We start from the raw sequence: 22,256 nt of genomic DNA, 5'->3' as shown, positions 1-22,256 counted from the left end.
TGTGCTATTTATTGTCCGCCTTAAAAAATGTCTACTCGAAGTGACATTAAGTTAATTAAAAATCTTTTATTGCAGACTGAAGACAAAGCAGATAGAAATCTAGAACAAAATCATCTTAAGAAACACATGTTCACATTGATACACAACCAAAGACACTCTGTTACACATATATTTAAGGCACTTTTTAATATAATCTGTTGGAAAGCAGCATTAAAACCAGAAAATTGCTCCCAGGACGGTAATCAAACCATCAAAAGCTTGAAAGAGTCAAGTCTGTTTTACACAGTGCAGATTTTGTTACACTGAACTGATAGAAGATGTTGGCAGTGGAAATGTAATAACAGACCAAAATACAAGCAGCAATGAAAGTATCAAAAGTTTCGTGAAATTATGAAGGGGAGAGAGAAAGATTGCTGCCATACAATTTACAGATACTTTTCCCATATTAAGCCCATTTATGCACATTAGTGACACCCTTAATTTGACCAAGCAGATAACAGCAAAATGGGTCATTGGGTCCCTCAGCACATCCCATTTTGAGGGGAAATATTAAGGTTAAGTGTACATGCTGCATTGCCTCCCTGATGTACATAAATAAATATAAATTGCGCTGAGTTGTGACAGAGCGCCAAGCTGCATGAGATTATGTGTTTCCAATTCATTTTAGGTGATTCTGTAGTTCTGCAGTATTTTAGTAGAGCTTGTAAACTTAACCAGAAACAGACCTGATCAATCTTTTAATCTGCACTGGCACTTTAATTCCCTGTTTAAATGGGTTAAACATAATCTGTAAGCTTGGAATGTGCTTCTTAGGGCTTTGGTCCGTTTTTCCACTACTACATATATTCTGCCCTTTGGTTGAGGCTCCAAGACAAATTCCTTATATGTGGAAATGCACTTGGCAAAGCAGGCTAACGGTAAAACGCATTAATTCAATGCTTTGTAATTCACACTGATATGATGCAGAGGGCCGAGAACTGAGGTGTTTGCACAAATTAATAGAACTAAAATGGAGCTACAGTTGAAAACAGAGCAGCAAATCCACTTTTGGTCTGTAATAAAACTCTCCAAGCTCCTGGAGCTTAGAGAGTTTTATTACAGACCCCCCCAAAAAAACCAATGGAAGACAGTGACAATGTTTGAACGGCGGCAGCTCAGTCTGAGTCTTCATCGTCCAAATACTCTTCAGCGTTGCTGTGTGTGCGGGTGACACCTGTAACAAGAGAAATGACCAGTTAATGACTGATGAATATTGCAATATTTTACTGCTCATATCTGCTAAACCTCTAACTTAAAATATTACTGGCTTAATGTCTTTTGCAAATTAAATTCCTAAGCAAGTGTAGTTTACATAGTTTGCATTAAAATCCCCGGTTTAAGAGTCTCATACATGATCTGAATGAACCTCAACGTTGTGCATGTAATGACCGTATTGCAGCTAAGCAGCTGTGCGGCACAGTACTGCAAGTGGTCCTTGAGTTTAATAGCCTCCTCATATCTTATCCTTCATTCCTCTTTTCGAACTTGGACCTGTGTTGAACCTGTTTGCCAACTCAGGCCTGACCCCCAAAAATACTTGATTACATGCGATATCCCTATTTCACGCCATTTACATAAGACAAGGATGAGACATGGATAAGACAGTGTGTCATATATATGAGCAGCTGTTGTCCAACGTGAACCAAGCTGTGTTCAATACTTTAATAAGCTCTGGCAAATTACTTAAGTTACAATTTTTAAACGGGATTGTATATTATATATGATAATGAAATAGAATGATCTTTCTTAAGTATAAAAATTTAAATTTGCTAATATTTTTGCAAAAGTTTAAAAGATATTAGTTTGCCTGCAGTTTTTATGTTTACTGGATTCTACAGGCTGTTGCTAAAGATTTCTGTTAAGACTATCTGTTCACTGGTTGACGCTTCTGAAAATAATAGAGAGCATAACATGCAGTGTACATGTCAAACCCGCTACTGTTCATCCCTTGAACTGTTTGTACTGAGGCTCTGGTGCTGGTCTCAGGGTGGACTGTGTAACTGTGAGAGCTCAGACAAAAAAGCGCATTATTCTGTTCCCTGTATGAGTGTGTGACCGAACGATACTGTGTGCATGAGTGCTGCGAGGCTGCCCCCAAGCGGCAGCTGTACTTACTGCTTCCCTGCTTCCTTTTGAGAAGTGAAGCACACTGGGCGTTGGTGGCCATCTCCAGAGCAAGCTTATTCTCATTGTTCCTGATGTCTGTCCTGGCATCTGAAACAAACATTCTCACGCTAAAAAAAAACAAACAAAACAAACTGGAAACTACATTGAGGAAGAAAGAAAAAACCCGATACAAAGATAAAACTGTGAATGTGAGGACACACACAAAATTGTTTCCTCAATCTGGAATCACACAGTCTCATATTAAGGTTTGATAAAATCTTATTGGAGCTTTGTCTGCTCTGTTTTGATATGTATCCAAATAAAGAGGATGACCTGCCGGGCAAATTCGTTTTTATAAAACCAAAAAAAAAACAAAAAACCCAAAACAAAAACAGACAGAGACTCACTCTTGTTCAGCAACATTTCCACAATGTCAGAATAACCCTTCCAGGCAGCAGCATGCAGAACGGTGTCACCAAGTTTATTCTGAAACACAAATCATCATCACTGACAAACACCATGACAATCAATGTTCAACTAAGATGTGTGATCGCACCCCACGGCTATATACATTTATTTTGCTTTAGTTTGTTTCATATCATCACAATGGCGCATCTGCAACTAAACAGCTTTCGGCAGTTTCAGTAGCATGCCATCCTTCAAGACTGGAAAAGCAAATCTGATTCTAGTCCGTGTTACTTCAGCGGAATAAGATACACCTGTCTATTATCACCTTAGGCTTAATAGTTGAATATGAGTACAGACTGGAGTTTACTCACTAGGTGCTGTCTGTTCATTTTGCTAAGTATTCATAGCATGACAATCCGTCTATCACATGTTTTAATTAACTCCTAACAAACCTCACTCAAGTTTGCCTGGACATGCAGCAACACAGTGTTGTCAGATAGTCTTGTTGGTTGGTACTACCTGAATGTCAGTGGCATTATTATCAACTGCCTCAGTGGAACTAACTAAAGATATAAATGCTTTTCAGGGTTCAAGATGCCAGATGTCAGAATTCGTGGCTGACGCGTTAAAGGAAAAACCAACAGAAAGTTATATTTAAGTCTCTGAAATTCAGCTGGAGTGATGAACACATTTCTTCTAAAACATATACTGTACATTCATTTGGTGTTTCCATGATGACAGTGGAGATGGTGTTCAACTAGGTTGAGATTTGGTGACTGTGAAGGCATAATGTTCATACTTCACACCACTGACTGACCCCTTGTGGCCTGTATGGAAACATTGGTATTTGTTGTTTTTCCATTGATCTATTCAGGTTTTTCTTTTACTATCAGCAGCCAGATTTTGGTTGGAAAACACCTTTTGGCAAACTGGTTATGAATGGACCAAATTTAAAAGATGGAAGTCTGCTTGTTTAATGCTGTTGTATGTTGATGTAATAATTCACCAGCTTGAAATAAGCAAATAACCGGACGTAGATATCTATCCCTGCAAGAATAACATCTACTTGCACTTATGGCAATATGACATCAGCAGTGAAATCCGGATGATTTCTAAAACTGGGACTACAATCCTGATGTTTTTCACCCATTGGTGAAGTTTTAAACTCATCTCACCTGTTGGTTGAGCTCCACATTGGACTGGCTCAGCAAAAGCTCCACCACATCTGATACAGAAAAAAAAAAGAAAAAGGAGATAGTTTCGGTGATGGATTGAAGACTTAATGACACGTATCACATTACAATCATGCAGGAACATTGAAAGGGCACAGAAGAACTGGAACACTTTCACAGACCAAGTTCCTGTTTTTTGTACTTCACCTCTGACGTAAAACAAATCTGACCGTGTGTCACAATTTAAGATTTAAGTTGCTACTACAACAGAGTATGACTGTCTATCACCCCACCACAAATTAGATAAGTCACCGCTGCCAGCCTGAAAATACAGTGTGTTTGTAGGAAGAAGCTGCCATCTTGTGCCCCTAATAATTGTATGCACACAAAGATCATTACCTTTATGTCCACCATGGCATCCCCAGTAGAGGGCAGTGTTTCCTGCCTTATCCAGCCCATTAATTCCAACCTTGTTCTCCACACATTCCCTCAGCCAGCTCAAATTCCCTGTTTAAACACACAAATATGCGTATATACACACACACAAAGCACACACAGAGTCGAATGGAGAAGGCTACTAATAATGCAAACAGTGTAACAGCAAGAGGAAGTTATCTAGGTCACGGCTGCTTTTGTCAAGGATTGAAGGAATTGTTAAATAGAAGAACAGATGTAACAAAAGATGCTTAAATAAATAAATAAAGGAACACAAGGATATATTTGAATATATAGACAGTTGCTTCACCTCGTTTGGCTGCTTCGTGCATTGGATTGTCAATAGACTCTGCCTGCTCAGCCACTAAAAAACACAAAACAAGAACATTAGTGCATTATCTAAAATTCACTGATAAAGGAGAATTATAGGAGACAAAAGACCATATTAAGTAATGTTTTGGTAACCACATACAGCTAATGAAATTCAAACTTGGTCTGTCTATGTTTTCTACTCACCATAGTTACTTGGAATTAGTCCTGTCCTTCCTCTGCATGTCCCCTTCCACCAATTAGTGTCACTCTGAGAATAAGAGCAACGCAGAAATCTTTAGTTTTTTCAGTCAAAGAAAATCACAGAAGCAAATGAGTAGAGACAAAGAGGACAAACAGAATGAGAACAGGGCCAAAAACAAATGCAAAGAAAAGACTGAAATGGAGTGAGAGAGAAATGAAAGGGAGAAATGGCTTGAGGTGGATGATGGAAAAATAAAATCCAGCAAAAAAGAAACGTGAAATGCAAAGAATTCAACAGAAAGAGGAAGAAGTACAAATTTAGATTCAAACTGAATGGGACGTGAGGGCTTGGTGAGGAAGACGGAAGCTGAATCTCTGAGGTTTTACTTACTGTGTCAGAGATGTACAAGATGTCTCCTTCTTCAAAGTACAGCTCGTCTGGCTGAAAAAAATAAATAAGACAATGTTAATGATCAGGAAGTTTAACACATTCACATTATTCTGACTGTAAGACTCTTTTTTGTGCTACATTTCACCTGCTTTGTCCTCTCCCACATCTTCCCCTTTTTTCCTCCACCAACTGAAACAATCATAACTGCTAGATTTTAATGTGGTTTAACACAAAATTGTTGACTGAGGATGTAGGTGCCGCATAAGTTGCCGCATTAAGGCTACAAAAGCTGCTGCAGCTATATGCAAAAACATACATTACATTATAAAAATAATTAAGTTTATTTCCATTTATATAGCAAAACCTGACAAACACACTGCAGCCGCACTCTGTGGTAAGAACAACAGGAAATTGGAATAAGGGTTAAAGGAAAAACCCAAACTACAATTTTTTTTGTCACTTCTGAGGATATAGAAAAGGAATTAGTGATAAGGTTTGTTGGATGAGTCATTTTTATTTACATCTGCAATATAAGTGATTTTATCTAGAGCTGAAACAACAGCAAATTAATCGCTTACTATTATTATTATCGTTTAATAATTTCAGTCATCACAAACATTCACTGGCTTTAGATTCTCAAATGTCATGACTTGTATTATTTTTAATATATGATAGTAAATTGAATATCTCATCCCTTTGTATGTTTTATACTTGACCCTGTTTTTTTGCAATTAACATTTCCACTGTACAGTGATGGTTTGACAAGTTTGACTCATTCAATTTGTAAGTCATTCTCCATGCTTGTGTTGAAAATATTGTTCCAAGGAGGATGATCATGCTCTGGACCACTGGGTTTACACATATTAAATCACCCCTACGTAGAGTGTGCATGTCCAATTCTGCCTTTTATTTGTGTATTTTTTAAAAAAAAAAAATTATTAATTTTGGTTTAGAACAGCATCGCTGGAGGGCAGCACTAAAATATGTGACTAATTTACTCTACGTCACTGTTACAAAAGCTTGGAGACTGTAGCTCTAGCAGTCATTATGTAGATATTTTGACAGCAAACCAGAGTAGTTAAACAATTTAAAACACACACACACACACACACACACACACACACACACACAGATATATATGTCTGTATATAAATAAACTAAGCAATTTACCTAAAAGGAAACAAATGGTCTTCAACACTTATCAAATACTAGAAAAACCATCCATCTTAAACAGAAAGCTCTTACCGTTCTGGGGTCAAAGGTGAACAAAGCTCTGAACACCTTGACTTGGCCTTGTAAAGAGAAAAGCAAAACACAGATTGTACGGTGAAACATTTCTTGACAAGTTATAGATGTCTTGTAGCAAGTTAACTTCATTCTCTGCATGCATAAGAAAGGTGAAGAGGGTACATTGTACTTGAGAATAGACACAGCCATGTGAGTGAAGACTGTAGATTTAATGTGGTAAACGCCTCTCAGACACGTGTCAGACATTACTTCACTCAAGAGCCAACTGCGTGCTATGTGTAACAACTGTTCTACAGGCAACTACATTTTTTCTTTATTTTTTTTACACGTAAGAGCAGGGACAAAAACACAGAGCTGGTCCTTGTGTGTGCTGCCCTGAGGTTGCTGCCCTCAGGGCCTGTGATGCTTCAGAGTCGAGCCTGGCATTGGCTCTGCTGCTGGAATGCTACCAGAGTGGTTGCAGCCATAGCTGACAGCCCAACTAGGTCACAGAGACCCACGAAAAAGCTTAAAGAAACAGCGACATGCACAAACGTATTATATTAGCAAATTTAATTTAGCACTAGTAATGTCATTTTTCTGATTTGCATCTCATTTGTGGATAAAAATCACACAGTGCTTCACTCTACTGACTTCCCTTTCAAAGATTTATCTGGTTGAACATGCCCTTATTGGATATGTAAATAATATGCTTTAAAACATACAAACATTAAATACACATGCATAAAGTCTCTATAGAATTTGTTTTGCTAAATCAGGGAAGGCTACAAAAGCTGCTGCAGCTATATGCAAAAACATACATTACATTATAAAAAAAAGCCTATTAGGTGAATTTTTTATGTGTAGCTCCTTGTAACTTTAAGAAAATGCTACGTAAATAAAGATTATTATTACTATTACCTCTGTTGCATTACTTCTTACACAAAAATGTTTATCTGTGTTGTACCTATTACATAAACACAAAAATGTATAATCCTCACAAGCCAGAATTCAAACAAGCTGTAATGAAGGCATTGATGAATCATGACAAGCTTCGGTCAAGTCTGACACTGATGCATTTACTGTAATATGTTGAATATGTCTGATCCGAGACGAGCGTCTTATGTGTGCTGATTGCTTTAGCTAACAGGACTAAATGTTGGACGGCTGTAACACCCCTCTTCAGTTTCTGAGAATTCCTATTTAGCTAACACACTGTCTCAGTGTCTCAGAATGAGAGAGCTTGAGTCACTGCACAAGCCCAGCTCTGTTCAACACAGCAAGCATGTCTCCTCTGCAGGCCCGGTCATGTCGCTTAAAACACACAAAAGCCTGTGCTGACTAGCTCAGATTCCCTCTGCATTTTAAAGCCCCAGGCACACACAAGGATTTACTCTGGCTAAAAAAAAAATGAAAAAAAAAAATCGACTCTTAGCGCGAGCAAAACATTGTCTGTAGATTTTATATGCTTGTGGGTTTTGGATGATTTTTACATCCGTCTCATTATATTGCAAAAGCAATTTCAGAAAATGACAGAAGGAAAATGACAGAAATGATCAGCTATTATCAGAATAGCTGCCGATTATGTTTCTGCCATTTGACCAATCGATTAATTGACAGATCGTTACAGCTCTAAATCTGATCTTATTTTTGAGAAGAGGGACATTTACAGACATGCAGTCCAGGATAGATTGATTCAAAAGTACTTTAGAAGGACCAAAATCATCCAACACGGAGGCTTGAACAGTAATTGCACTTCGATCTCTGAACCAACGCAAGCAGCATAAATGTATCCACTGTAAGCTGCTCACGATGCAGTAAAAGTCATGTAGAGTGGTATGCAAAAGTTCAGGCACCCATGGTCAAAATTTCTGTTACTGTGAACAGCTAAGTGAGTAAAAGGTGACCTGAAATGAGTATGTTCTGAAATGCATGAAGTTAAAGATGAGACATTTCTCTAATAATTTAAGAAAGATTTTTTTTTTAAAATTATTTCCATGTTTTACAGTTTCAAAATAACAAAAGTGGGAAAAGGCCTGAAGCAGAAGTGTGGGCACCCTGCATGGTCAGTAGTAACACACCCATGGCAACGATCATATCTGAAAAAGCTTTTTGTAGCCAGCTAAGAGTCTTTCACTTCTTCTTCGTTTGGGGAACCTTTTCCCCATTCCTCCTTCCTTCCATCCTAAAAAGGCCTTTAGTTCAGTGAGATTCTTGGGCTGTCTTGCATGCACCGCTATTTTGAGGTCTATCCACAGACCTTCGATGATGTTTAGGCCAGGGGGACTGTGAGCACCATGGTAAAACCTTTAGCTTGAACCTCTTGAGGTAGTCCATTGTTGATTTTGAGGTGTGTTAAGGATCATTATCCTGCTGTAGAGGTGATCCTCTTTTAACACTCAGTGTTTTTACAGATTGTGTGATGTTTGCTTTGCTAGATGTTTCTATGCAAATTTCTGACGCTGAATTTTGTGGTGAGGACACAGGAAAGGTTGTTTCCCCCCGATGACTATTCGTCATATTTGTGCAGGTGTCACTGCACAGTAGAACAGTTCAGAGTCTGTATGTGAGAACAGTGTCTCAGAGATAAAATCTCTTGGGGTGTCCAAACTTTTGCACAGTGTCCTTTTCCCTTCTTTCATTCTAAAATGGTTTCATCTTTAACTTTAACCCCTTGCAGATCAGTTCATCTCCTACTGACTTTCTATTCTATCTAATCTATTCACAGTAACAGAAATTTAGACCAGAGGTACCCAAAACATTTGCATGCCACTGTAGGTTGTGAATCCTCAGACATTCAGGTAATTTGCACCTGCATTCTGGGATGTTCTGTGCCCTCCTCTCGTAATTTTGTGTCGCCATTTGAATTACGGCATAGATGAAGTTCAGTCACGACCATGTGAGGCACTGACTCTGCCAAATAAACCTGACAGCTCTCCTACAACACGAGAACCAGCCATCTGTCAAGACAGACCAGCTCAGCTGCTGTCACGACCAGGTGAGGTGTCGTGAAGGTGACTCATGAATAACCATGAAGAGTATGAATGATAATAACAGGTCCATCTTTCCAGCTTTGTGTTCAGCACAAGGAGGGAAAACATATTTTACAGATGTGCACTGAAATGTGCCTGCCTGATTTCAAAGCACATGTTTGTTTTTTCTTATAGACACGTCTATTGATCCTGTACAATTAGACATCATGTGCAAACAGCTTTAAGGGCTAGGGTTAGATGGTTTCTTTTTTGCTCCCCACATGTGAACCTTTTTCTTTTTCTTCTTTTTTGACAACAGGTGGTAAGTTATTTGAACACATCACATTCAGTTGGAATGTAGAGAAGTTTTAATTTGTTGAATACAAATTATACCTATTAAAATTCTGAAAAAGCACGACAAGCACAAAAAAACGACATGGCCAGAGCATTCATCTGATCATATTTGGTGAGCAATAAGCACATTTCCTAATATCATGGGAGGGGTTACCAGAATAGCAGCACAGAATACTGAGCTTGCAGGAAATTTTGGCTGATGTCATTGACCATGCAGACTCATCATAACCTCTTAACCTATGACCTAAAGCCACTGAAAGTCACAGAATTACAGGTCTCTCCGTGCATGAGTGATCCAAATAGGGAAGTCACATAGGCCTGCTGCTGAGAGCTGGATCCCCCTGTCAATCAACAGTGAAGGCACTTTTAATAACTCCACTGTAGTCCTGGTCCAGTCAGTAATAATGTAAAACTGTTATTAATCGGAGTTTGTGGGTTTTCTTTCCACTGGGTGATAAAAAGTTTCCCAAATAAACGACAGAAATCAGCGTTCACTGAAGTGCTCACCGCCCGCCCACGAAGCTTCCATCTCAGACAAGGTGTGTTGTCCTCGTAACACACAGAGCACAAGTTTGGGCTAAATTTAAGTACAGTCTTCATAACGCAAGTCTTACCTGGCTTGGCCGGCTTGGGAGGAGGCTTCGACATTTGCGATAAACTGGAGCTAAAACAAAACCAAACGCGCTATATGTTATTTCACACAGAAACGACGCTGGACTGCGGTAAACTGCCAATGAGGAAGTTAAGATAGACGGCGGAAAAGTCAAACTGCGCATGCGCAAAGTATAACCTGTACCGGCCATTCTATCTATCTATCTATCTATCTATCTATCTATCTATCTATCTATCTATCTATCGATCTATCGATCTATCTATCTATCGATCGATCGATCGATCGATCGATCTATCTATCTATCTATCTATCTATCGATCTATCGTTCTATCTATTTTCATTTTCCTTTAATTTTATTTTCCTTTTTTGTTTTTCCTTTTTTAAATTTTAAATTTTCCTTTTTTTAACCCTTTAATAATAATAATTGTTAATTCAAATACATTACTATTATTAGTTACTATTTTACTTTGTTTTTAATACGACAACAAAACTTTGATTTAACACTGTATTTATCTTATATCACATTCTGGTGTTTGTCTTCTTTTTTATCAATGGGCAGGTCGTGAGTGACGTACAACTCCGTCAGCGAATCACAAGCGTCCAACAGCGGAAAAGACAGAGGGGGTAATGACCATAGAAGTTGCAGGACAAGCTACCGACCTTCCTCTGTGCTATAAAGTCTGCTCATAAACTTAATTAATTTGGTATTGCACGTTTTATATATCTGAATCCCTGCTGTGAGCAGCGCAACAAGCTGAAATGAAGACACTAGTTGTAGGAGTAGGTGGGTAAGTAAGTCGGGAGGATTGTAAACATTAATGTGTTGCTATGTTGTCCTCTCATCACTCTTCATGCCTAACCCTAACTTTAAGGGGATGCTTTTTACACATGGGTGCTTATTACGGCACAACAGCTCCCTTCCAAACATGCCTTCTGTTGTTCTCCCTGGGTCACTCTGTCTCCAGATAACCTGTTGGACCTCCATTACAATTTTGCATGCTTATGTGTTTTACTCCACAAGGTAGATCATCAGTAAATTTAGAATTACTTTAAATTTAACCTTTTATGTAGCCAGTTTGAGTTTCGTAAATGCTTCTTTGTTGTTTATTGTGTATGTGGGAAATGAAGAGAGACAAGAATACAGGACACAGAAAGGCACTAGAAAAATGCATTAGCAATAATATTATTAAATTACATGTTAATACCAGCAAACTACATGCCATGTGGGTCAACAGGGACACCATCAGATCAATACAGCATACAGCATGTGACAACCATGTGGCAGACTGATAAGAGCTGGTTACTCTTTAGAGATAAAGTCACTGGAACAGAGTCCTGAGAGTCAGAGAGAAAAATCACATTGTTCAGATCAAGAGAGATAAAGTGTTACTTAGGATGTTTTAAAGAAAATAGTAATATCATTTGTAAATGCAGAACACTCAGTAGAAGTGGCACATTAATCTCATATTAAGTGTTGGGTAATACAAACCCCACAGACAGGTGTGTAGAAAAATGAAATCCATGAGGCACATACCTGAGCTCCTCCAGTTTGAGGGATCCAGGTGTATCGGCTGTCCAAAGTCATCCGGCTCTGAGTTTTGAAGATAGAGCCACCAAAAACGAGAAAGCTTAGAACAATGTGAAAACATCTGGGTGAGAGAGGTGGGCAATGCTCTGCACCAATCACATATAATATCCACATTAGGACACGTCCGAGAAATTCAAACTTTATTGTAATACAATAGATGTACTGTTTTTCTTTCAGGATGACCAATGGAGGAAAATCTACTCTTTCCAAGAGTCTACACCAGCAGATACCCAACAGCTGCATCATTGCGCAGGATTCATATTTTAAGGTAGACTGTTCCTTAAATCGTATAACTGCTTTTAGACGTGCTGGAAATTGGAGAGCTTAAGTGATCACAGTGGATTCCTTTTTTCTTCAGGATGACTCTGTGGTACCTGTGGACAGCAATGGGTTTAAGCAGTATGACAGTAAGAACACTTTATTTGATTGTTTGTTCTTCAACTTCAGGTCACAAAAGTGTGGACAGGATTCAGGCTGATGAGATCACGAGTAAACTTCTTTGTTAAAATGCATCAGTTGGAAGTAAGTTAGTCTTGAATCATTCATGTCATCCTGCCCCATACCTTTTATAACCATTACACTCAGTTACGGAAAAACAAATCCTCACTAAATACAGCAACACTGTGTAAAAAGTGCAGACAATTGACTCACATCATGTCATATCATTTTTGGTTCATCCATCTAGCTGAAAATGGTGGGCAGCTATATGGATGGATGGATGGGTGGATTGATGCAGAGGTGTAACTACTACTGTTCAGGACACTGATGTTGTTTTCTCTGAAAACTGGAGGTTGTAAAAAATGTACAAATGGCTATTTCCACTATATATTTAAAATGCACTACTTTTAGGCCAAGATGGAAAGAGAGAAAATTAGAGGCATGGTCGCAAGTCTGGCCACAACACACATCTTCTGAAGTTGTTTGATCTCTTCAGATTTGACTTTTAATTACCAGATGAAAAATCTAATTAATGAATGAGAGCATATAAATGTCTCTGAGCTCATCCATGTAGTGTCACTACATTCTGTTTAAGTGCTCGATGCTCTGCACATGGACACAATGATGAGCGAGGTTGACTCGTGGCGAAGAGATCCTGAGTCGTTCCTGAGGCAGCGAGGCCTGAACCCAGAGCTCATAACACCAACAGTCGATACAGAGGTGTTTGTGCTGATAGTGGAAGGATTCCTCATTTTCAACTACAGGTAAGTTTTTGTGAGGAACATTGTCTCTATTTCCTCACAGTTCTTTCAAGGAAACTTAATAGTAAATGATTGGTAAAGTACTGTTAAAATAAAGCATCACAGAAAAATGATACATGCACTAGCCAAAAACTATATTATGATAAGTTATTAGTGGTAAAACTGATAACAGACACAGTTGTTACAATATGTAATTATTATGTGTATGTCTTAATTATTTTCCTTAGGTAAAGATTTCCACTTTAATTGTTTTGGGAAAGTTGTGTTTTATTTCTGACCATGAGGCCTAACTGTTCCCCCGAGATTTATTTAATGATATGGAAACTTATATCTTAATAAAATTAATATAATATTCCTGTAACTGTAATGCTCTGATGTGTTTTTTGTGTGTTGGACCTTTCCAGGCCTCTGAATCAGCTATTTGATAAAAGATACTTCATGGAAATACCTTACGATGTCTGCAAAAGGAGACGAAGGTGTCAGATTTTATAATAAAAAAAGCAGCTCTTGTTTGTATACTATGTTTTCTGTACCTTTTTGAAATTTGAATGAATTTTGTTTCCATTGAGCTGCGATAAACAAAAAGTAAGAGCAGAAGTTTTCCTCTTCGTGTTTTGACCTTTGTTGCGTTCATTGACAGTTTGAGGGTGTACACGCCTCCTGATCCTCCTGGCTACTTTGATGGATATGTGTGGCCAATGTACCTGAAAAACCGCCAGGAGATGGAGAGCATGGTGTCTGGAATTGGTGAGTGTCCAGTCAAAGACGCCATGTGTTCGGTATGTGTTGATGGGATTATAACTGTGATCATTAGAGAAATCCAGGTATTTATGTGGTTGAGACCTGAAAAATGATACATAAGGAAACTGTTATCACTGTAGCAGTAAATAATAAAGTAAATGACATTTATATTTTTGGTGTCTCTTTTTATTTTTAGTATTTCTGGACGGACTGAAGCCAAAAGAAGAGCTGCTGGCTACTGTGTGTGAAGATGTTTTTCAGGAAATGGAAAGACTCAGGGGTAAGTTGCAGTAAAGCTGGAATATGACTGGGTCTTTTTTTTTTTTTTTCTGGCGTTGTCTCACAGCCATTGACAAATTATTTTAGTCTTTTGCAGCTGTGAGTGAGTAGTGCTTCACTTTCCCTTGCTCATTGCATTACTGGACAATATAGTGAACATCGACAGAACGCTCACAAATCTGTTTTTTTTAATAAGCACACTGACATTTTGATGGTAAGCTTTTGCAGTTTGAACATACTACATATGTAAAACCTGCTAGATTTATTATGTAGTATTTACCTGTGATATACAGTAGTTTTCCTGTAGCTTGAACAGATAATTATGGTTTCCTTTGAGACAATACCCTGAAGCCCTGAATACATACATCTTTCAGATGTGAAATGAAGCCATCTACAAACAGTATAAAGCATTTCGTTCAAGTCAGAAGACAAATCAAACTATTTTCTACCAAATATGTGTTTTCTTTGAATGGTTTGAACTTTAAGGTAATAATAATGTGTTATGTGCACTATTTAAAAGAAAAAAAATCACTAATTAAATTTGATTTTTGATTTTTTTGCAGAGAAAGACTGAAATAGTTGGACTCTGATTTGTTTACCTTTTGAAGATGGAGACTGCTGCTGCTGTAGATGTCAGAAAAGTTCCTCTTTTGGGCTAAAGAACCAAAAAGGTGGTTCTTTGGACTTTTGTAAATATGCTGATGTCTATGTAATATCTACAAAAGTTCATATGTAAAAAGAAATCAGTGGATGAGAATTAACTAATGATAGCATATGAAGTCATCTAGTTAAAGAGGATAGAGGCTGCCAGAATCAATGTAAACCCAATGTCTTTGCTATTAATGATCAGTATTATAAAGTTAGGATGCGCTCTGGGAAACCTAGATAGTTTTTGTGACTTTATGAATTTGGTGCTGGATACAGGACAAACAGTGGACAGACGTTACATTTCATGATGTTTCATCTCTCAGTGCATTGTCTTTTTTTATAATGTACCGGGGATTTCGATCCAAAAGTATTTTTCTAACCATTAATATATATGTACATATACATATACATAACCAAATACATACAATTTGCATAATTGCTACATACTTCCTCACTAATACTTGAATAATACAAATATGAAACAATGATCATTGTTGCTGCTGTGGTTTGGTGAGCGTGATTCTTCGCTTTATGTGATTTGTCAAAGACTTCCATTAAAGCAGTTGCTGGTTTACAATAACATGAGAGAAGTGTTGACTGATACCTACGCATCAATGATGCGAATTTGTCTCCACCTGGTGTCTGAAAGTGACAGACAAGTGACCAACTCAAGTTCTCTGTGATCTGAATACAACGCTCTATCTATGTCCGATTGTTAGCAAATGAGAGGTTTGTGATAATTTTATTAAACAAAGCTTTATTTAGGAATATTTACAATATAAAAATGTGTTTATACCAAATAAAAAGGTGTTAAAACTAATTTCCCTTCACAAAACAGGACCATAAGATTAGTAATAATGCAGAACCTGTTCATAATCATCAGATTGCCAAACCCAACTGACATGCAATTAATGTGGCCCCCGAGGGGCTGTAAATGAAGAAGCCTTGGTGCAAAAGCTTGCAATGAATGCATTTAACAAATAAAAGACTAGATCTGAAAAAAAGAATAGAAAGAAGAATGGCTCAAATGTTACACAATCACTACAGCGACTGGCCGGTGACCACCACTGACTTAATGCACGTTGATGCTGATTCAAGGAATCAGTGGCGGAAGAGGTACTCAGAAGTAGTCATTTACTTAAGTAAAAGTACCAGTACCACAGTGTAGAAATACTCTGTTACAAGTAGTATTAGCATCCAAATATACTTACAGCAACAAACTCACTCTGCAGAATGTAAAGTAACTCGTGACTAAAGTTTGAAAATAAATGTAGTTGAGTACAATATTTCCCTCTGATGTGTAGTGAAATATAAAGTAGCATTAAATTAAAATACTCAATTAAAGTACAAGTACCTGAAAATTGCACTTAAGAACATTACTTGAATACATGTACTTTTTTTTTACTTTTCAACACTGCAAGTTATGCAAGTTATTCCACTAATGAATCTTGACTTAACTTGGAAAGAGAACCAGAGCAGACAGCAGCATTTTACTACCAAATATACTGGAGACCACAACATTAACCTGGGACAGACAGACTGGTGTTTGTGGCTTCCAATAATCATGATCATATTATCAAGTTATTTTATTTGGACTGCTTATTCTAGCTAATTGGACCATTAGCTAATTTTGACCCATTTGCTGTTGACATTAATCTTGAATTAAGCAGTGAATGAATGAATGAGTAACTGTACCCTCTCCATACGACTCCTTAACAAAATAATCAAGTTTATCGATAATTTTTATATAATTAACTCAAGGTCCACTTTTAACTTTTAACCACATCCCACAGTCTTGGTCAGTGGATGAAGCTCAGTTGTTATAAGACATTTAACTCCTGTTACCCAATCTATGCAGGAACTTAAGTGTCTGTTATCTGTTACAGTAATTGCATTGCTTTCAGTACTTTTTTAGAAAAGTACTGCATCAGTTAGATATAATTTTGCTTCCTTATATGGGCACACACATGATGCTATCCAAAAATGAACAGATTCCCAAAAATGTCAGCATTATTGGGAGAAGGTGTAAATTTTGTATTCATTTATTTAAGGATAGAAATTCTCGGAGTGATAACCCCTAATGTTATGGGAGTCGGGAGAACAGACAGAACAGGAGCACTCTTAGAGTCTGTGCACACCTCTACAGGAAGCTTCCTACCTTTAAAATACAAAAAAACTCTACTTTTTTCACTTAAACATGTTTGATAGCAGTTTCAAGCCAAGTCTGCCATGTGACCTGAGAGTTAAATGCTTTTATGCAATATGTTTTGCTTTTATTGCAAAACCCAAAAACTGCTGCTGTGTTTCCTGCAGATTAATGATCAAAATTTCACCAAAAAGTCCGTGCTGTCAGCAACATATTTATGTTTACCTCAGCAGCCAACTTGCCTGACCGGTATGTGCAGTGCAGGAGTGATCACATGTAAATCTGGACATTCCTCACTTCCCTGTACTGACTATATCCTCTTCTACCGTAGCATATATAAGTCTGCTGCAGGTTCTTTCATAATCACCGCTCTCTAACAGCCTCATAGGACCCATTTGCTGAATTAAACCTTGACTGATCGGAGGTGAAAACATGTCAAACGTGGCATTTTCGGCATTTGTGTGTTTATTTTTTGTCTGTTGCAGCAGAGCTATGCCGACTGCACTCAACCAGGAGGCTGTGAATGAAAGACCTGTGATCGGTAAGTGAAATGTGGTATCAGGACTGAATGTTGCTGCAGATGAAAAGAAGTTTAGGTGATACGGACATAAAAAATAAAGACCAAATGACACTTTCTTTGTAATTATATCACTGTTGAAATTTCTGTTTTCTCACAGCTGCTGTGTTTTTGTCCTACAGGGATTTTGACTCAACTAGTTTCAGATGATGTCATGAAACCATTCGGGAGGACCTACATACCTGCCTCCTATGTGAAATACATTGAGTCTGGGGGCAGCAGAGTGATGCCTATCAGGTGGGCTGAGTCCTCTATCCTGTTGTGGTGTTTACAACAGTGGAGATTTTACCTTTAATGTGAATGGAGCTTATTTTCAGTGTGCAGGCACGTTTTAAATATGCATGATAAAAATGTACACAATATTAGACTAATATTAGTATATTTAAGGAGGAAGCATGTCAGCATGAAGCCACAATCACATTACTTAGATGTTGTTAATTCTGTTGACTTTTGTGCTTACAAAACAATATCAAATATTACAGTTAGGGAGAATTTTTTTGTTTTTTTGTTTGCAGGTTGACTCTTACTACTGCTGAATATGAAAATATCTTCAAGAAGATAAATGGGTGAGCCACAGTACATAAATGCGATAAATGTGTAAGAAGTTTCGGTTTCAGGGGGAAATCACATGTATATCTTACATAAATACAAACTGCATTTGTCCCTCGCTTCACTGCTCTAACTGTGTGATGTCTCTTTAGCCTGCTCTTCATCGGCGGAGCTGCAGATTTGGAGGCATCAGACTATGCCAGGGTGGCGAAGATCTTTTATAGACTTGCTCTGACGGTTTGTTCTGCCTTGTCTTAATATCTATGTACCTTTTAAAATAATTTGTTATTATTATCTGTCTTTTCATTTAAATGGAAAGAAACCAGAATGAATTTACTCAGGTTTTGTGCCTAAGTACAATTTTTTTTTAACCTCACAGCAATTCAGAGTGAATAGTTTAACTTTTTACTCCACTACATTTAAATGATTGCTACCATTGTACTGACTTTGCATTCTTAAATTTTTGCTGAGGAAATACACAATAATCTTATACATAAACCATACGAAGGTTCAAACCAACTGACAGTATGTGGAATAGTTTAACCAGCTTCCACATTAAAATACTTTTTAATATCATTAATCCAGTAGTAATTTATTATTCTGGAAGGAATCTGTCTTTGCACTGAGGACTGAAATGGAAACGGTCTTTCAAGGAAATGCCTCTGGAAGTCAATTATTGCTTATAAACTCAATACAACTAACTCAAACTGGAATAACAGAACCTTGTCTCTATTTGCCCAGTAATTAGCACCAAATTACACAGTTCTTTCAAAGAAATTTCTGAGGAAATTATCAGGAAATCATGGTCCTGTAAACTAATGTTGTTACCAGCATTTAACAGAACATTATTAAGCAGAGTTGCTTTATTGTTTCAGACATGCAAAGTAAAATTTCTTTGTCTCTTTGTGTGTTCCAGGCTAACAATGCGGGTGACTTCTTCCCAATCTGGGGTACATGCATGGGGATGCAGCTACTGACTGTCCTGGTGGCTGGTGAAAATCTGCTGGCAAACACCACAGCTGAGAACATAGCGATGCCCCTCAACCTAACCAGAGGTTATAGCTTCCTGCATTATGGTTGATGTCGTAATGTGTGTCTTTTTTAAAAAATTAACGTATGGCCTTGATTTACATTTTGACTTAAGGAAATATAGATTCAAGGTAAACTATTTAATTTTCTGGTAAACTGCATGTACTGGATTACACCACTTAGTGTCAGTAGAGTCAAGTTACTAATCAGAGTTTTTGGCCCTAAAGTCAGACTCTGCTACTATCACCGAATCGTTTATGTATATGTATCTTGCCATGTAGTCACTGCTTGATGAAACCCTATCTTTTAAGATAGGTTGTTTTTAATATACTGTCTATAAAGTCTATTGTCTCTCTTCAATACCCCTCCCTATTCCCCTGCAGAGGCCCACTCCAGCAGGATGTTCCAGGGTTTTCCAGACGAGCTGATGAAGACTTTGACCCAAGAACCTCTGACTGGCAATTTTCACCACTATGGAGTTATAGTAGAGGTAGAGTAAATCCCTCTGGTGTCACTGTACAGTGTGTTTAACTTCCCTTGTTTGGGTTTTCCCTCGTTTTTGTGCTGAGAAATGAAATCAGAGACACTCGGTATGGTTTAAGCATTTGAAATGTGTTTTCTGGGGTTACCCAGGGCAAAACTTTTGCCTCTGTTGACAGTACAGATATAAATGTATACATGAGCAATCTGCAGATACAGTATTCATTCAGCATCACTGCAAACTATATGGCTAATAAAGGCTGAGTTACCCCCCTGGGGTCCCAAAAACCCAGGTTCACAGTGTGACAATTGGATTATGGTAATTTGATTAAATAGGTCCTTTAAGTTTTAGCTGATATCAAACTTATATGATGCAAATTCCTAAATGAATTTGTGTTTAATCAAATCAAACCCGGGGCCATTCCGTATTCTAGCACAGGAAAAACTGAACACAGAAAGATAGAGAAGTGGGATGGGTATTGTTGTCCCGGGGCTCCCTAGCAAACTAATCTGTCCTTGTGCTTAAGATAAGATAGATAAGATCCCACACAGAGGAAGAACAAAATGTCAGAGCTTTAAAAGAAAGCACAAGAACAGATGCTTTTTATGGATAAATAATCTTAGAGATCTAGAACATTATATATTATATTGAGTATTAAAATAATATTGAAAGGTAATACATGAATAACAGTCAAGTGTAATAAGACAAATGTTCTTACAGACCTTCCAGGAAAATGAGAAGCTGCAGAATTTCTTCTCCGTCTTGTCTACAAACGTTGCTGAAAACGGAGCCCACTTTGTCTCAACCATAGAAGGTTACAAGATTATTTTTATATTCATTTGACAAACTTAATCATTGCTCTGTAACAGATTTGTAATAACAGCAATATGCATGTTGTTTTTGTTTCTTCCTTCTTGCCAGGTAAGAGATATCCCTTCTATGGAGTACAGTGGCACCCAGAGGTGAATCGTTTCCAGTGGGACAAAAAGCTGAACTTTCCTCACTCCCCTCACGCTATTCAGTTATCGTCTCTCCTGGCTGAGTTTTTTGTCAATGAAGGTACGATGACAAACACATATTATCAATAATAATCCGTATTATTAGCTATTAACTAAGGTTGTGGGATATGTTGATATACACTGTGAGACGATATAAATTGGCTGCTTTCCCCATAATATCTCTGGTTGTATCAGACCATTGTGTGCAAAGTTTTGCATCAGTGTGAGGCGGTACCTTGATTTTTGCTTTTCAGATTTTTAATCCACTTGAATAGCCACAAATAGACATTCACACCTGTTTATTTTATATATAAAGATTTACTCAACTGAATTTCCATTTAGTTTAGAAAAATGCAATCTATATTTATATTACATTTTATCCATGCTGACCAAGCCTAGCACTGACAAGTGTTGAAAATATACAATATTTTACTATAACCGTAAACATGTTATAGTAAATGAACTCTGACAGGTGCTGACAGATGTAAAAACTCATACATATTTAACTTAACCTAAAACAACATATCGTGTTAGAGTTGACTGGGCGCATATCCAGGGGCCCAGCATGCCATCAGGTCCTTGCCTGTGCAAAGAAAAATAAAATTTGATTAGAAAAGCATAATTTGTCGGTTCAACGGCACATGGGTTACTCTATACAGATTGTGCCAATGAAAAGAGAAAGAACAGGTGTATAAACTGTATTGTTACAGGCTGACAATATATATACAGTAGGGCTGTCATGATATATATATGTATAGTGTGCACAGTGTTAATTTTTAAAATAACAGTTATCTTCATAGCGGTAGATCACGACAGCCCTAATGTATGACTATATATGTATATTAATGCCATCATGCTGGACCATGTATGCCAAGAGAGCAACCCTTTTAATATGAATCTCTGGTGGGTAATATTACATTCAGTCAATGGAAATAAATTATTTTTATATAATCTGTTACATCAATGTGATACAGTGCCTTGATTTGTACGGCATTTATAAGAAAGACAACATAAATGTAGGGTTATTGTATCTGTAAACAGTTTCTCTACTGATTTTTCAGAGTATCTATGCACAACACATTGATATTGCAATATAACATTACATATACCATGATAGAGGATTTTATTTATATAGCTCACCCCATTGAGATTAAACATCCAGAGACCCAAGGATTTTTATTTGGCCACTTCCTCTACAGTAAAGCCCAGTCACCCAAATTTCCAAATGGAGATCTATTCTGTTTTGTTCTAATCACATACGTCTCACTTCTGCTTTGTTTAGGAAGGAGAAGTTTACATCAGTTTGACAATCCTGAAGAAGAGGCCTCGTCACTCATTTACAACTACACGCCTATCTATGCTGGAAACTTCACAGGATATGAGCAGCTCTATTTCTTCTGAGATCCTCCAGTGGTTGACTTTGTGTGTCACCCTGTGCATGTACAAAACAACGCTTTTCATACAGTTTATTGTGCAACACAACATTTGAGCCCAGAACTGCACACAGAAAGTCTGCTGGTTCTAATCACAGTTAGGCCTCAAACCCAAAGTTTGATTTCAGCCATGTGTGTGCTGACTCAGACTTCATTTTATTACACTGGGGAGAAGTTTCTGCACCAGTGTTTTTTTTTTTTACTCTCTGATACACACTTTATATAAATTTGACTACTTTTAGGTCATTAAAGAAATAAAGGATTTGACAAAACAGCCTCTCTCACCATCTTTCTCAGCAGATTGAGTTTCTCCAGTTGTCATGGAATCATCAAATTTCCATTTTTCTGAACACTTTAA

At 37.6% G+C, this 22,256-nt stretch overlaps 3 protein-coding genes across 4 annotated transcripts; 2 read left to right on the top strand and 1 right to left on the bottom strand.

The window, feature by feature from the left end:
* Positions 1 to 46: 46 nt before the first annotated feature.
* ostf1 (osteoclast stimulating factor 1) lies at positions 47 to 10,388 on the bottom strand. The gene is made up of 10 exons (XM_023394227.2): positions 10,232 to 10,388; positions 6,310 to 6,356; positions 5,065 to 5,115; positions 4,677 to 4,740; positions 4,471 to 4,524; positions 4,125 to 4,232; positions 3,729 to 3,778; positions 2,553 to 2,631; positions 2,155 to 2,253; positions 47 to 1,213 (listed from the first exon to the last, which is right to left on the bottom strand). Exons 1-10 carry the CDS (start codon positions 10,263 to 10,265, stop codon positions 1,155 to 1,157), a joined length of 645 nt encoding a protein of 214 aa, XP_023249995.1. The 5' UTR covers positions 10,266 to 10,388; the 3' UTR covers positions 47 to 1,154.
* Positions 10,389 to 10,810: 422 nt separating this feature from the next.
* nmrk1 (nicotinamide riboside kinase 1) lies at positions 10,811 to 15,265 on the top strand. Of its 2 annotated transcripts, none has more exons than XM_023394229.2 (8): positions 10,811 to 11,014; positions 11,996 to 12,086; positions 12,177 to 12,225; positions 12,852 to 13,020; positions 13,422 to 13,493; positions 13,658 to 13,764; positions 13,955 to 14,038; positions 14,601 to 15,265. In XM_023394229.2, exons 2-8 carry the CDS (start codon positions 11,997 to 11,999, stop codon positions 14,609 to 14,611), a joined length of 582 nt encoding a protein of 193 aa, XP_023249997.1. In that variant the 5' UTR covers positions 10,811 to 11,014; position 11,996; the 3' UTR covers positions 14,612 to 15,265. The 2 variants fall into 2 exon arrangements, with proteins under 2 accessions (XP_023249997.1, XP_023249996.1); XM_023394228.2 differs by having other exon boundaries at positions 10,819 to 11,018.
* A 1,798-nt stretch (positions 15,266 to 17,063) lies between these two features.
* Positions 17,064 to 22,172, top strand: gghl (gamma-glutamyl hydrolase like). Its single transcript, XM_023394260.2, has 9 exons — positions 17,064 to 17,372; positions 17,531 to 17,645; positions 17,924 to 17,974; positions 18,110 to 18,194; positions 18,874 to 19,012; positions 19,370 to 19,476; positions 20,188 to 20,281; positions 20,389 to 20,526; positions 21,748 to 22,172. Exons 1-9 carry the CDS (start codon positions 17,264 to 17,266, stop codon positions 21,864 to 21,866), a joined length of 957 nt encoding a protein of 318 aa, XP_023250028.1. The 5' UTR covers positions 17,064 to 17,263; the 3' UTR covers positions 21,867 to 22,172.
* Positions 22,173 to 22,256: the final 84 nt, after the last annotated feature.

This window comes from Seriola lalandi, unplaced genomic scaffold, assembly GCF_002814215.2.
Source record: "Seriola lalandi dorsalis isolate HSWRI2012SDOR001 ecotype SW California unplaced genomic scaffold, Sedor1 jcf7180002054946, whole genome shotgun sequence".
Taxonomy (NCBI): Eukaryota; Metazoa; Chordata; class Actinopteri; order Carangiformes; family Carangidae; genus Seriola; species Seriola lalandi.
This window is presented reverse-complemented; position numbering and strand designations above follow the sequence as displayed.

Coding starts and splice junctions, on each gene's coding strand:
- gghl (XM_023394260.2), top strand. CDS start 17,264: ATGTCAAACGTGGCATTTTCGGCATTTGTGTGTTTATTTTTTGTCTGT. Junction 17,373..17,530: donor GAATGAAAGACCTGTGATCG/GTAAGTGAAATG, acceptor TTTGTCCTACAG/GGATTTTGACTCAACTAGTT. Junction 19,477..20,187: donor ACTATGGAGTTATAGTAGAG/GTAGAGTAAATC, acceptor ATGTTCTTACAG/ACCTTCCAGGAAAATGAGAA.
- ostf1 (XM_023394227.2), bottom strand. CDS start 10,265: ATGTCGAAGCCTCCTCCCAAGCCGGCCAAGCCAG. Junction 4,525..4,676: donor ACTAATTCCAAGTAACTATG/GTGAGTAGAAAA, acceptor TGTGTTTTTTAG/TGGCTGAGCAGGCAGAGTCT. Junction 2,254..2,552: donor GGAAATGTTGCTGAACAAGA/GTGAGTCTCTGT, acceptor TGTTTGTTTCAG/ATGCCAGGACAGACATCAGG.
- nmrk1 (XM_023394228.2), top strand. CDS start 10,990: ATGAAGACACTAGTTGTAGGAGTAGGTGG. Junction 13,021..13,421: donor TTCCTCATTTTCAACTACAG/GTAAGTTTTTGT, acceptor GGACCTTTCCAG/GCCTCTGAATCAGCTATTTG. Junction 13,765..13,954: donor GAGCATGGTGTCTGGAATTG/GTGAGTGTCCAG, acceptor TTTTATTTTTAG/TATTTCTGGACGGACTGAAG.